Source organism: Malus sylvestris, chromosome 5, assembly GCF_916048215.2.
Source record: "Malus sylvestris chromosome 5, drMalSylv7.2, whole genome shotgun sequence".
NCBI lineage: Eukaryota > Viridiplantae > Streptophyta > Magnoliopsida > Rosales > Rosaceae > Malus > Malus sylvestris.
This window is the reverse complement of record NC_062264.1, coordinates 6,775,267-6,791,606: the sequence shown is the minus strand read 5'-3', so window position 1 is coordinate 6,791,606 and position 16,340 is coordinate 6,775,267. Positions and strand designations below refer to the sequence as shown.

The 16,340-nt window shown below is 41.0% G+C and overlaps 1 protein-coding gene across 2 annotated transcripts in view; it reads right to left on the bottom strand.

Annotated features, from left to right (window-relative positions):
• Positions 1-10,854: 10,854 nt before the first annotated feature.
• Positions 10,855-16,340, bottom strand: part of LOC126624313 (uncharacterized) — a 71,970-nt gene continuing 66,484 nt past the window's right edge. Inside the window, exons 1-2 of one of the 2 annotated variants that reach the window (XM_050293358.1) lie at positions 13,191-15,480; positions 10,855-12,277 (exon numbers count right to left, since the gene is read on the bottom strand). In XM_050293358.1, coding sequence (XP_050149315.1) covers positions 10,855-11,529 — 675 coding nt within the window. In that variant the 5' untranslated portion in view covers positions 11,530-12,277; positions 13,191-15,480. Of the gene's footprint in view, positions 15,481-16,340 lie in introns of those variants that run through there. The other variant, XM_050293359.1, reaches the window with a different exon arrangement.

The window sequence follows — 16,340 nt, the reverse complement described above, 5'->3', positions numbered from 1 at the left end:
TTTTTCGGCCACGGCTTGCCACGTGATAAGTATAATATTCTTCCTTGTTCCTTGGGCTTCAATTTGGTATATTGAATGACTAGTTTTAGTCGAGTTTTGGGGATGAATAGAGCTCTCCAAGCTCCGCCTTTCTTCTTCGTGGAAACCGGCCGACCCATGGCCTGAAATCTGGTCAACCCGACCTGACTACCCTGGACCCAGATTTGAACAAAATCTGACTCGAATCCGACCCAATGGAATATTCTTCAAAATATTCTTAGAATATTCTCTAAATATCTTCCTTGTGCTGACTTTTATGAAATTTGTCCGGGACCATTTTTAGGGTAATTCGATGCCCTGATTCCAAATCAGAACTCCGTTATCCCAAATTCAATTGTTTTAGTAGGGTTTTAATTATTTGGTCCCTTTATGTGCTTAGGTGCATTTATTAGTGGCGATTTTGTCCTCCCTTGTTCAAACAGCCCTTCGGCGACGAAGTATCTGCGACTGGACCCCTTCCAAAATGCATGATTTAATTATTAAAAATGTGTACATGAAAAGCATGATTTTATGACTATGTTTTATGAAACGTTTAATGAGTTACTGGATTTACGCTTTATGAAATATTGTGCTTTATTGAATTTACATTACTGAGATATTTATGAATATGATTTATTATATGATGTTTAAGCTATTGAGCTCCGATGAGATATATTTTGGAAAGATTATGTTTATGATTTTTTGTGCTTACTTAGTGGATATTCATTTATATATGCCTTCGAGCGGCGATGTAAGGCCTCGGGCAGAAGATTTATATATGCCTTCGGGTTGGCGATGTAGGGCCTTCGGGCGATTGTGATACCACTACTAAGCACACTATATACGATATATGTTTTATGAAGGTTTTATGGCATGCTAGAGTTTTCAAAAAACCTATTACTTATTAGCTATATGAGTTTTTTCTAAAATTGGGGGTTAGTACGTTTGAAGAGTAATTGTTTTAGTATTACTATATATATACTTGGTCGATTCATGCTTTGTTTTGCGCCCCCTTCAGGACTTAGTATCGAGGCATACAATCCCGGAGTTAGGGCATTCTCGCATTAGTATCTTCGAGTCCTCTCGGTGTAAGACCCATTCCTTTGTTCATACATTTTCATAATATTCCTTTTACAATATTCTTGATTAGTTATATGCTCTGAACACGTTCCCACATTTGCATATTTATTATAGTTAAGTTTACGTATTTTATTTTACATTCGTTCTTTCTTCATATTTTTTACATGCACGTTAATATGGCTTCATCACCCTCATGTGTCAACCAGCACGTGTCTACCCTAGTGTTTGGAAGATATTGGGGTCGTGCGTGTCAATTTGGTATCAGGGCCTAATTAATTCAGAGCATGCTTAAGATCTTCTTTTACTGTAGTAGTGTGTCGACCTTGGCATATTTGGATGTCATGACTTCTTGATTTGGTGCCTTTCGGCACAGTTGTGCAAATCGTTTTCTGTTTGAATTGTCACATTCTATTTAAAGTACAAAAATTTGTGTCGAGATTGTGCCTCATTGATGACGAAATTTAATGATGGACGACATTTAACAACGGACTGATACTTTACGACATGCATTCCCTAGGAATGGCAGGCAGAGTCGAATTTACATTGAAGTGACGTAAAATGGAAAAATCTCAGTGAAAGGAAGTCTGGTTAAGACCAGTTGAAGATCTGAAATGAGGATGATACTCTACAACTTGCATTCCCTAAGAATGGCAGGCAGAGTCATATGTTTATGGAGATTGCTCGAAACATCTGAAGTTCGTGTGGAGAAAGTGAGTAAGCACTAGTTGTATACGAAGTTTAGCAAGTGTCAGTTTGGTTGGACCAAATCAATGTCCTCGAGCTTGTTGTTTCCGCTGAGGGAATTTGTTGGGATCCTTAGAAGATTTCTCGATGATTGCATATCCTAACAAGTGGATGAATGCTCCATCGACTTTCATGAACCTAATTGATCGGTTATTCCAACCATATTCTGATGGGTTTGTGATTTTTTTATCAATAACCTTCTTGTCTATTCTAACAACGAGGTCAAGTTCACTAATCATCGACAGTCAGCTTTACACCAAATTCTTCAAACGTTGATTTTGTTTAGATTAGATATTTTTCTTGGGAGACTCTATTGTAGCAGACGTTATTCTTATCAATTTCCAAAAAGGTTGCGATTGTTGAAAATTGAAAATCCTTACAAGGTGTTGTGAAATACAAAATATATTTGGTCTTGTCAATTTCTACCAGCAGTTCTTAACCGGTTCTTTGAGCATAGCCTTATTTCCTTTTAGGCTAAGAGACAAGTCGATTTTGTTTGAGATGTTGAAAGTGAATGAAGTTTTTGACAACTGAAGTATTGTCTCACCTGATCATTGTTCTTACACTTTTCGATGACATCGATAAATTTCAAATTCTACAGTGATTTTTTATTAAATGTTTGGATGCACGCTGATGCAGCACGACTGAGTAATGCGTGTGCCTCTTGATGGTTGGAACCGCATGAAATGAACCATCCTATCTACGACCTTGAGCCAATGGTTACCATTTTACTTGAAAACCTAATGACATCTTTTCCTTGTAGAAATTTATGTGAGACGAAAGTTGGGAACATAACTTTTTGGAGTTTGGAACATTGTCTTACTCATGCTCCTGTCTATGCTTTTCTTGATGTTGGTGGTGAGTTTTAAGTCTCTTGTTTTGCATCCTTGTCACTTTTAGGGTTGTTTTCTGATGTAGCATAGGAATGTCATCGCCTATACTCCCAGACATCTCAAACCTCACGAAAAGAATTATACTGTTCATGACTTAGAGCTGGTAACAATTTCTCTTGCTATAAAATTTGGTTACGTTTTCTCTACAGCAATAAGTGTTTTACCTTTTATAACCAAAGAAATTGTAGTGTGTTTTTACACAGAAGGAGTTAAGTTTGAGACATAAGAGATGGATGGAACTCATCGATGATTTTGATTGCACTTTTGAGTATCATCTTGGTCAGGCAAATGTCGTAATTGATGCTCTTAGTCAGAAATCCCATGGATAGCTTACATGCATTCAAGCTATCCATGTCCCAATATTGTTTTCTCTTCAAGGAATTGGCCTTACGTTGGTGCCCGATCTACGATGAGTATTGGCGGCTCACTTCTAAGTCAAACTTGTGTCGGTAGATTTCGGGTAAGAATCTCTGCGAGTTTGATCAATAATGTGCGAGTTTGAAGGAGCAAGTGTCAGATGACATGAGATGGGATTTAAAAGTCTGACAAGTTGGAACTTTGTTGATAAGAAACAAATTGTTTTTGCCTAAGGGTAATGAAGTTGTGAAAAAGGAAAATTTTTTATCAAGCTCACATTTCAGCGTATGCCATACATGTTGGCAGTACGAAATTGTACCACTATTTTTGTCCATTTTATTACTGGTATTGTACAAATGGGATATCGCTGAATATGTGAGGAAACGTCTAATTTACTGGTAAATGGAAGTGGAGAGATGGAGGTCTCGAGCTTATCTCAATTTCTTTATATTCTGGTTTGGCGGTGGGAAGAAATTTCCATGGTTGTCTTTTTTAAGTTGTCGAAGACCCACTGAGGATGCGAATGGAAACGGGTGAATGCCACCATAGATTTATTGTACAAACCACCTTGTATACGTGTAAACTGATGATGTTTCAGTATTTTTTTTCGATCAACTCACTCAGCATATTATCTACCAATCCGTGAAGACTATACTTTTGACCGCTTGGCATAATTCTTCATTCTAGACTTCGTTCGACTGACGTCTTAATTAACATCGATTTCAACCGTAATCCCACATTCACCTCCTGGTATTAGAAGGCATTCTAGTCAACTTTGGGTTCATGTTTACCCTACAACACTTCATATCATTTCTAAAGCAGATAAACTGTTCATGAAAACCACTTAGGTTCGAAAGTTTTAGCTGAAACCATCAGTTATTCAATCACCCACTAACACCATATCGAGCGAATCATTACCACTGGTGATTGAATATCCCTAAGATTATCATTGTAACAAGTTGTTGTGAATATCGGAATGGGAAAAAATCTAAGTTTCCACTTATTAGATTACTTTAGACTACCAATCGAGTCGAGTCCGCGCTCAACCATCTCGACTTGCCACCACAGAATCAAGTTAGGTACTCACACGTGTTCTTGCATCAAGTTACGCATTCAATCCAGTTATTTTATACTCTAGATTTGATGGACTTGATTTGACCCTTAAATTCTTGGTTGTTCTTTTAGCCTTCTCGACATAGCCTTTTGCTAAATCCAAGAGAAATTTTCGATGAATCAGCTCACTTAGGCTTTGTGAATCACATTGTTAGGTTATACGGTGTGCCGTCACTATTGTACCTCATTAGGATGCACGTTTCACTTCCAAGTCTTATGAAGTGGCCATAGGTACTTAGTTGTTATTCAGTACCACATTTCATTTTCAGACTATTGGCCAGTCTGAACAAACTATCCAGACCTTGGAAGACGTGTTGTGTTCATCCATTCTGTGGTTTAAACATGATTAGAAATTGCACCGATCTCTATTGAGTTGTTTACAACTATAGTTATTATTTTCGGTTTGGGTATGGCATTATTTAAGACATGGTAAGAGAGATTTTACAGGCAACACTTGTTAGACAGAAGAATATTGCGAACTGGTATTCGAATGATCAAAATTTCAATATGGGAAACTATATGCTTTAGATGATGTCGCCTTGGAGTTTGGACAAAATGGTAATTTTGCACCTCGAGATTTACTACTTGTTTATCGAGACAACAATGAATTGTCGATATTGCGAGCTGCAAACTGTAATATCGATGGCTTATTCGTTGGGTTCGTTAAGCAAGTGAGTAGGTAGACTCATCTACGGTAGTAGTTACTAATTAATTATTGTTTGGGCTCGACCCAAAGACACACACACCTATTTTCAGAGTACGTGACATTACAAATGCTTGGGCGAGACCCATTTTCATTTTCAGTTTTAAATTCAATACAAGTTTTTGGCTTCTATGTTAATACATATCTATTTTGACGTTATCTTACTATACGTACATATTTTTGACCTTACGATATTATATATTTTCGACTGTATTTTGTTATATACAGATATGATACTACTATTATATTGTTCGGAAGAAAGTATGAGCTTGGAGGTATAAAAGAGGAATCATTGCAATCTGATCGCAATGGAGTGGCATTCTCTTTTATGCAACTGCTTTGACTTGTTTTCTTCTTTATATATATTCTTCTTCCTATCTTCTAGCATTTATGTATAGCAAGTTATTTCAAATTTCGAAGACGAAATTTTCTTAACGGGGGTAGATTGTAACGATCCGTCTCGGATTTTACGAAACAAGGAACGTCAAGGGTAATTTTGTAATTTCATGTTTGGGAGATATTTTTATTTTTGTCTTTAATGGACCTTGTTTGTGAACCATTAGGGGCACACATGCTCCCTTGTCTCCCGACCCTCTCTCTCATTTCCCTCTCTTTTCTTTCTTTCCCTGGACCCTTTCTTTTCTCTAACTCCCTCATCTCTCTCATCTTTCCTTCTCTGGTTACTCTCTAGCTACAAATTTCTCCATCTTGCTTTGAGTTCACTCATAGTCCCTCTTTCAAACTCTGTCACATCTCTCGTCCCTCTCATTCTTCTGAAAGTGGAGACACCAAGCTACCCTAACTACACCAACAAGACTATGATACCCCAACCCCATCTTCCCTACCTATTCCCGTATCCAGAAACGAAGGGACGAGCCTCGAGCCCGCTGGTCTCTCTCCCTCTGCACAGTGAGGCACTCTTCATCGTCTTCCTCGACGAATCACGGTGAGATATTGTTGTTCCCAATGAAGGGTAAGGTTCTAAACCATTCGAATCGTCTTTCCCTCGTCTTTTATTGAAGACTTACTCATTCGTGCATGTTTTGGGCATCAAAGCATCGTAGAAACTGCTCATGGAGGCTTCCTCAGATTCTAGGGATAACCCAAGCATTCTATGCCATTTTTCGGCCAACTCCGGCCATGGCTGGCCACATGATAGATATAATATTTTTCCTTGTACCTTAGGCTTCAATTTGGTATATTGAATGACTAGTTTTAGTCAAGTTTTGGGGATGAACGGAGCTCTCCAAGCTCTGGCTTTCTTCTTCATGGAAGTCGGCCGACCGATGGCTTGAAATCGGGTCGACCCGACTAGACTACCCTGGACCCAGATTCGAACCAGATCTGGCCTAGATCCAACCCGATCCGGACCTGATGGAATATTCTTCAAAATATTCTTAGAATATTCTCTGGATTATTCTTAGAATATTTCTGGAATATTCTCTGGAAAATTCATGGAATATTCCTTGCATTGACTTTTATAAAATTTGTCTAGGACCCATCTTAGGGTAATTCGACACCCTAATTCCAAATTCGTGCTCTGTTTTTCCAAATTCAATTGTTTTAGTAGGGTTTTACTTATTTGATCCCTTTATGTGCTTATGTGCGTTTATTAGTGGCGATTCCATCCTCCCTTGTTCGAACAGCTCTTTGGCGATGGAGTATCTGTGAGTGGACCCCTTCCAAAATACATGATTTAATTACTAGAAATGCATACATTAAAAGCATGATTTTATGACTATGTTTTATGAAACGTTTCACGAGTTATCGGATTTACACTTTATGAAATATCATGCTTTATCGAATTTACGTTACTGAGATATTTATGAATATGATTTATGATTTAATGTTTGAGCTATTGAGCTCCGATGAGATATATTTTGGAAAGATTATGTTTATGATTTTATGTGCTTACTTAGTGGATATTCATTTATATATGCCTTTGGGCGGGCGATGTGGGGCCTTCGGGTGGAAGATTGATATATGCCTTTGGGCGGGCGATGTAGGGCCTTCAGGCGAAAGATTTATATATGCCTTCAGGCGGGCGATGTAGGGCCTTCAGGCAGAAGATTTATATATGCCTTCGGGCGGGCGATGTAAGGCCTTCAAGCGATTGTTACACCACTACTAAGCACACTATATACGATATATGTTTTATGAAGGTTTTATGGCATGCTAGGGTTTTCGGAAAATCTATTACTTAATAGCTATATGAGTTTGTCTAAAATTGGGGGTTAGTACGTTTGAAGAGTAATTGTTTTAGTATTACTATATATAAACTTGGTCCACTCATGCTTTGTTTTGCGCCCCCTTTAGGACTTAGAATCGAGGCGTATAATCCCGACATCAGGGCACTCCCGCATTTGTATCTTCGAGTCCTCTCGGTGAAGGACCCATTCATTTGTTTGTACCTTTTCATAATATTCCTTCTACATTATTCTTGATTAGTTGTATGCTCTGAACACGTTCCCACATTTGCATATTCATTATAGTTAAGTTTACGTGTTTTATTTTACGTTCGTTCTTTCTTCATATTTTTTACATGCATGTTAATATGGATTCGTGACCCTTGGGTGTCGGCCAGCACATACCTACCCTGATGTTTAGAGGATATTGTAGTTGGGTGTGTCAATTTTTACCTTTCAACACCCTTTAGCTAGTTGTCACCATCTGATAATAGCATTTCATGTAACTTGGAGGTGTCAATCCTATTATTTGGAGGTGGCATCACCCTTATCTATAAACTTAGTTGGCAAGAGAGTTGAGCGCTCACAGGAGCTTGACGTAGACAGCATGCTCTCATAAGTTCACTATAATTATTTAATTATTTGTTGGCGGGTTTCTTTGTATGTGTTGTTCGGAAAAAATGAGGATTCAATGATTATTTGCTCCCCGGAACATATGCATGAATGGTGGCACAACCCATGCAAGCCATCCTTTTAGTCGCAATTCTTAGACAATATGTGGCAAATCCTCCTCCTAACCATTTAATTTACTTCAACCATGAGTTTTAACTGGGGTTTTGAGTGGCTCGTGGGAAAGAAAAAAAAATATGGGAGAGAGAGAGAGAGAGAGTGTGTGTTAGTTGAGATTGCATGCAAAGAAGTGCACATAGAGAGTGATAAAAATACAGGAAAGAGAGGAAAATATATGAGAGATTTTTAAGTGTGACCGGTATACAATATGGCACATCATGTGTCACTATACAAATGATGGAATATATGTGCTAAAAAGTTAATAACTTAAAAAATAAAATTTTCCACAACTTCTATTAAAACACGTGGTGTACCATTTGTGTTCCCGTCACAATGAAAATTTTCTTGAAATAAAGGATGTGATATCAATGTGTGGGACCAATGTGTGGGACCAATGAGTGGTTTATATAGTATGTTCTAAAACTTTTTATTTTTCGATGACTTGAAAATTTGGGATTTTTTTTCTTTTTACAAATATATCTCTATCTCAAGTCAAGCATGGTTGATTTCGTGTATTGTTTTGATGAGAACATATACATTATGTGTGTAACTTTTGTGCTTATTCACAGAACATGAGAACTTTCATTAGTGTTGTATTATTCTGAGGGATAAATGTAAACTGCACACAAGGAATATTAGCGGTCACGTGGGAAATTACATTTGTCACAGCCCGTCCCGAAATAAATTTTTCGATGGTGTGATTTGTCTAGAATACCCTTGGATGTTGAGTCTCCATGGCTAGTTGTATCCGAAAAGTAGCAAAAGAGGTATTAGGAGAGTCAAAGGGCTTTGCCCCACACCAAAAGGAATCTTGGTGGTGGAATGAGGAGGTACAAACAAAGGTGAAGGCTAAGAAGGAATGTTGTAAAGCCTTATACAAGGAGAGGACCGATGAAAATGGTGAAAGGTATAGAAAAGCGAAGCAAGAGGCGAAGAAAGCTGTCAGAGAAGCTAAGTTAGCGGCTTACGACGATATGTATAAACGACTAGATACCAAAGAAGGAGAGTTGGATATCTATAAACTAGCTAGAGCAAGGGAAAAGAAGACAAGGGACCTAAACCAAGTGAGGTGCATCAAGGATGAGGATGGAAAGGTTCTTGCTACAGAGAACGCGGTTAAAGACAGATGGAGAGGTTATTTTCATAATCTTTTCAATGAAGGACATGAAAGGAGTGCTTCTTTAGGGGAGTTGAGTAACTCAGAAGAGTGTAGAAACTACTCTTTTTATCGTCGAATCCGGAAGGAAGAAGTGGTTGTAGCTTTGAAGAAGATGAAGCATAGAAAAGCAGTAGGCCCAGACGATATACCAATCGAAGTGTGGAAAGTTTTGGGAGAGACAGGTATAACATGGCTCACTGACCTTTTCAATAGGATTTTGAAAACGAAGAAGATGCCAAATGAGTGGCGAACGAGCACTTTGGTGCCTATCTACAAGAATAAGGGCGACGTACAAAATTGCATGAACTATAGGGGTATTAAGCTAATGAGTCATACAATGAAGCTCTGGGAGAGAGTCATCGAGCATAGATTGAGGCAAGAGACACGGGTTTCGGACAACCAATTCGGGTTCATGCCAGGGCGCTCAACCATGGAGGCAATCTATCTCTTACGAAGATTGATAGAAAGATATAGAGATGGGAAAAAGGATTTACACATGGTCTTTATAGATTTGGAAAAAGCGTATGATAGGGTCCCAAGAGACATTCTTTGGAGGATTTTAGAGAAGAAAGGAGTACGAGTAGCATATATCCAAGCTATAAAGGATATGTATGAAGGAGCAAAGACTGCCGTAAGAACTCATGAAGGACAAACCGAAAGCTTTCCCATAACTGTAGGATTACATCAAGGCTCATCCTTAAGTCCTTACCTTTTTGCGTTGGTAATGGATGAGTTAACAGGACATATTCAAGATGATATTCCTTGGTGTATGCTTTTCGCAGACGATATAGTGTTGATAGATGAAACTCAGGAAGGGGTAAATGCAAAGCTTAACCTTTGGAGAGAAGTGTTGGAATCTAAAGGTCTTCGCCTAAGCCGATCAAAGACAGAATATATGGAGTGCAAGTTCAGTGCAAATGGAGGCCAAAACGAGTTAGGGGTGAGGATCGGAGATCAAGAAATACCAAAGAGCGACCGTTTTCGTTACCTAGGATCTATCTTGCAAAAGAACGGAGAATTAGATGGAGATCTCAACCATAGAATACAAGCTGGATGGATGAAGTGGAAGAGTGCATCTGGCGTGTTGTGTGACCGCCGTATGCCACTGAAGCTCAAGGGAAAATTTTATAGGACGGCAATAAGGCCGGCGATGCTGTATGGCACAGAATGTTGGGCGGTGAAGCATCAACACGTACACAAAATGGGTGTAGCGGAGATGAGGATGCTTCGTTGGATGTGTGGGCACACGAGAAAGGATAAGATTAGGAATGAGGATATCCGGGGTAAAGTAGGAGTAGCCGAAATTGAAGGAAAGATGAGAGAAAATCGGTTACGGTGGTTTGGACATGTGCAAAGAAGGCCTACTGACGCTCCGATTAGAAGATGCGACTATGGGACAGAGGTTCAGGGCCGAAGGGGTAGAGGAAGACCTAGGAAAACTTTGGAAGAAACTCTAAGAAAAGACTTAGAGTACTTGGATCTAACGAAGGACATGACACAGGACCGAGCACAATGGCGTTCTAAGATTCATATAGCCGATCCCACTCAGTGACTTGGATTTTCGAAGTCTCCAACCGAGAAGTTTTCCTCACTCGGAAAATTAAGGGAACACTACCCCAACCTACATGCTCCACTCAGAAAGCTTCAACATACAAGCTTCAACAAAAGAAAATTCAAAGAACTTAGCGAAGAAGGCTTTGGTGTATTTAACACAATACGTTGAAATGAAGAAAAGCTTATTTATTGATATCCCCGATAAGCTACAAATATGTACATATACATGAGTCAAAATAAACAAACAAGATGGAGCCTTCACAAAGGTTGCTTAGGAGAAGTCTCAGCAGTCGGTAGAGCCTCAGAAAGAGAAGGCATCGGAGGGGGATCATTCGGAGCCTCAGTACTGGACAGAACCCTAGAAGGAGGAGGCATCAGAGGTTGATCATTTGGAGCTTCATTACGCGTTACAGCCCCAGAAGACGAAGGCAATAAATGCCTTTGGAACAAACCCACAAATCTCTGATGATCAAGTAAAACCTGACCATCAGTTTCCTTCATCTGGTCAAGCTTCCTCTTCATGTTTGTAGCATAGTCATGTGCGAGCCGGTGCAACTGTTTATTCTCATGCTTGAGCCCTCTAATCTCCTGTTTGAGACTCATCACTTCGGCCGCCAATGATTCAACTTGGCGGGTTCGAGCAAATAGGCGTTGGGCCATATTAGACACAGAACCTGCACACTGAACACTGAGAGCCAGCGAATCCTTAACAGCTAACTCATCAGACCGTTTGGAAAGTAGTCTGTTATCTTTGGGAGTGAGAAGGTTCCTGGCCACCACCGCAGCGGTCATATCATTCTTCATCACGGAATCCCCAACGGTAAGAGGACCAGTAGGGGAGACGAAGGATGGGCGCCATATGTTGTCGGGAGAAGGCGGGGCTGCCTCTTCAACAAGGTTCAAGTCAAAACGACGGTCGGAGGGGCCAGACATTTTCAAAGGTGTTGAAGAGAGAAGAGGTCGGACAAATCAAAATCTTAGAAGTGCAAGAATGGAGCTTCTACTGGTGGAGATTCAAGTGTGCTTTGGAACTTAATGCTAGCCCCTATAAAAAGCTGCACTCGACGGAGCTTCAGACATCGAAGAGGCGCCTGCTCAGAAATCGAAGAGGCGTTTGCTTTCTCAAAAGCTGGGCTGCTTAGAGACCACGAGGGTTGATCGCATAAATCGAAGAGGTGTTTGCTTTCTCAAAAGTTGGGCTGCTCAAAGACCACGAAAGTCGATCTCAGAAATCGAAGAGGCGCTCGCTTTCTCAAAAGCTGGGCTCCTCAGAGACCACGAGGGCTGATCTCAGAAATCGAAGAGGCACCTACTTTTCCAGCCTTGTCAGCACCTGTCACACGCACACTCAGCTTTGCGGAAATTATGGGTATTCTGTCGAAGACTTCTGGGGAAGTAGAAAACACATGAATCTTACTGTCCAATCACCCACTTCCCACACGCAACAATAGCTCATGGGTACCACAGATAACTTTGCCAAAGTTCTCTGCCAAAGTTGAGCACGTGAAGCTTGCAGCTCCCACTACATCGCTCTGACCAAGAAGGATAAAAGAATAGCAAAGAAACAGCACTAACAAAGTTTAGACCCATAAATTTTGAAGGTCTAGCTACCATATTATTACCCACAAGGGTAAAGGAACAGTACCACTGCTGGATAATTGGAAAGTCCCTGTGTGTCAACCTCTGTGCCTCGTGGCAAGGTAGACTAGCAAACATGCCCAACCTTTACTCACATTCGAGAAAACACTCCCAATAAGATTGCTTGCTCCAAAATCGATGAGGCACCGTCCTCCGAATCTCGAGACCCAGACTCCCAACATGACTACTTTCTCAAAAATCGAAGAGAGGGTAAAGGAACAGTACCATTGCTGGATAATTGGAAAGTCCCTGTGTGTCAACCTCTGTGCTTCGTGGCAAGGTAGACTAGCAAACATGCCCAACCTTTACTCACATTCGAGAAAACACTCCCAACAAGATTGCTTGCTCCAAAATCGAAGAGGCACCGCCCTCCGAATCTCGAGAGCCAGACTCCCAACATGATTACTTTCTAAAAAATCGAAGAGACACTGCTCCCCGAATCTCAAGAGCCAGACCCCCAACATGATTGCTTTCTCAAAAATCGAAGAGGCATCGTTCTCCGAATCAATCGAAGAGGCGCTCGCTTTCTCAAAAGCTGGGCTGCTCAGAGACCACGAGGGCCGATCTCAGAAATCGAAGAGGCACCTACTTTTCTAGCCTTGTCAGCACCTGTCACACGCACACTCAGCTTTGCGGAAATTATGGGCATTCTGTCGAAGACTTCTGGTGAAGTAGAAAGCACATGAATCTTACTGTTCAATCACCCACTTCCCACACGCAACAATAGCTCATGGGTACCACAGATAACTTTGCCAAAGTCTCTGCCAAAGTTGAGCACGTGAAGCTTGCAGCTCCCACTACATCGCTCTGACCAAGAAAGGTAAAAGAATAGCAAAGAAACAGCATTAACAAAGTTTAGACACATAAATTTTGAAGGTCTAGCTACCATATTATTACCCACAAGGGTAAAGGCACAGTACCACTGCTGGATAATTGGAAAGTCCCTGTGTGTCAACCTCCGTGCTTCGTGGCAAGGTAGACTAGCAAACATGCCCAACCTTTACTCACATCCGAGAAAATACTCCCAACAAGATTGCTTACTCCAAAATCGAAGAGGCACCGCCCTCCGAATCTCGAGAGCCAGACTCCCAACATGATTACTTTCTCAAAAATCGAAGAGACACTGCTCCCCGAATCTCGAGAGCCAGACCCCCAGCATGATTGCTTTCTCAAAAATCGAAGAAGCATCGTTCTCCGAATCTCGAGAGCCAGATACCACATACCACTTTTCAAAGTGCTCTGACAGAGTTAAAACATGTGAAGCTGGCAGCCCCCACTACCGTGCTATGACCAAGCAGGGTAAAGGAATAACATTACTACTTGTTGTTAGGGAGACTCCTATATATGTCGACCTCCATCCCCAACGGACAGGCAGACCTGCAAAAATGCTCAACCCTTCCTCATATCTGAGAGGGCACTCCCAACGAAGCCTTTCGAAATATTCTGCTTTCTTTCCCCCCGATAATACCTCTGCAAACAAGCTATACTAGAGCAAGAATATCTCATATCATCAGGGTTAAAAGCAAGAGTATCTCATATCATGCTTTTTCCCTGTCTTTTCCTTTGGCCTTGTTTTTACCTGCAAGACAAGGAGAAAGAGAGCAATCAGTCAGCACTTGAAATCAAGCTCCCAGCCAGGAACTGACTGCCTGGAACCCCTTACCTGATTACTTACCTGGCATTGCTCTCGAGTACTCATCTTCAATAGCTTATGTTTCCAGGGAAGATACCGCATCTGCTTGAGGAACAGATAGGGCAAGTGCGAAGGATACAAGGAAGCATGTGGAGACAAGCGGAACAGCACACGTGCCGATACTTCCATTACTCTGTCAAAAGCAAAAGTATCCCATATCAGCAGGGTCGAACGTACTCTAGATTTGATGGACTTGTTTTGACCCTCAAATTCTTCAGTCGGCCTTATACTCTGGAGGAAACCAGAAAACCCTCCAGCTCAGTTCAAGAATAAGCCTGTGGAAAGTTACTTCTTCAAAAGCAAAAGTATCCCATATCATCTCTTCTCATTTTTCTTCTCTTTATCCTTCATGCTGCTGCAAGATGGGGAGAAGGTGAACAATCAGCCGGAGCTCTGATTGCTTACCTTGTCTGTCACCTCTTTCAGCAGATTCCCTAGCTCGGCGACTTGGGGGACTCCTACTACATGGTTTGTATCGCGCTTGACCAAGCCTGAAACTACAAGTAAGCTTCAAGTGAAATTGATACATTACCTTGTGCATCTCCACCAGTTAAAGATACCACCCCTGGATGGAGGAAGAGTACTTCCAGAGAAGCTGCCACATCTACCTATGAGACAGATAAGGCAAGTCAAGATGATACCACACTCCGATACTTAGAAGTTTCGTGATTACGAGATCATTCTCCCACAATATTTCCTAATGTCATTTGTACTCTAATGTCATTTGTACTAAATCATTCACTTGTACTCACTAAAGGAGAGCTTGAACCTATGTACTTGTGTAAACCCTTCACAATTAATGAGAACTCTTCTATTCCGTGGACGTAGCCAATCTGGGTGAACCACGTACATCTTGTGTTTGCTTTCCTATCTCTATCCATTTATATACTTATCCACACTAATGATCGGAGCAATCTAGCGAAGATCACAAAAAGCGACCGTTTTCGCTACCTAGGATCTATCTTGCAAGAGAACGGAGAATTAGATGGAGATCTCAACCATAGAATACGAGCTGGAGGGATGAAGTGTAAGAGTGCATCCGGCATGTTGTGTGACCGTCGTAGGCCACTGAAGCTCAAGGGAAAACTTTATAGGACGGCAATAAGGCCAGCGATGTTGTATGACACAGAATGTTGGGCGGTGAAACATCAACACGTACACAAAATGGGTGTAGCGGAGATGAGGATGCTTCGTGGGATGTGTGGGCACACGAGAAAGGATAAGATTGAGAATGAGGATATCCGAGGTAAAGTAGGAGTAGCCGAAATTGAAGGAAAGATGAGAGAAAATCGGTTCCGGTGATTTGGACATGTGCAAAGAAGGCCGACTGACGCTCTGGTTCGAAGATGTGACTACGGGACAGAGGTTCAGGGCCGAAGGAGTAGAGGAAGACCTAGGAAAACTTTGGAAGAGACTCTAAGAAAAGGCTTAGAGTACTTGGATCTAACGGAGGACATGACACAAAACCGAGCGCAATGGCGTTCTAGGATTCATATAGCCGACCCCACTTAGTGGGAAAAGGCTTTGTTGTTGTTGTTGTTGTTGTACCCTTGGATGTTGAGTACGTTGTGTGATGTTGTGGTTTGAGTTTGGGTTTTAGACTAATCTAAGTTTTTGGAACTTAAAATTTGTGGTTGTTATTTGTTGTGATTGGCTGCAAACTGGACCACACATACACACATCAACCCATCCCGTTGACTCTCTCTCCTTCCTCTCTCTCGGATTTCTTCCATTCTCCGTACAAGCGTACAGACAAACTTCAAACCCTTTCTTCCAATCACGGATCAAGGTTGTGAAGGTAGTCTTTATGATCCTTGTGAGCTTAGGAGCTCACTTATACCCTTGGTTAGACGTGAAGACCTCATTTTCCCGAGAACCCGATAACCTAGTTTTAGGTTACTATTCATGCAATCATAAATGTGAAGTTTTTAGGAGATTTTAAGCTGCCATGAAGCTTTAGGACATCTTCGCAAAGCTCGGAGAAGAAAAACGAAGTGTTTTAGACGTCGAGAAGTTGAGTTTGGCAAGTTTCAAGTTTGGCCGGATTATCAAGGTTTCTCTGGCAAAATCCTATAGATTTCAGGGCTTTAAATTGGTAAGGTTTTGTTCTACTCGTTGTAAGCTTCATTTTGTACAAATTTCATAAATTTTGGTTGAGAAATGAAGAAGATATTGAATTTCTAAAATTTTCCAATTTTCGGCGATCGCATCAGCACCGATGTCGAACTCCGGCAAACTAAGGAAGAAGGAGGAGAATATTTCATCAAAGTTGACAGAATATTCTAACGCCGTCAGGTATAATTAACGGCATATTCTAGTTTTTAACAGAATATTCCCTAACAGCGTTAACTATTATGTCCCCTGTGCCAGGCACGTGCCTGCGCGTGGGCCACGCGTCTGGTGGTGCTTTGGC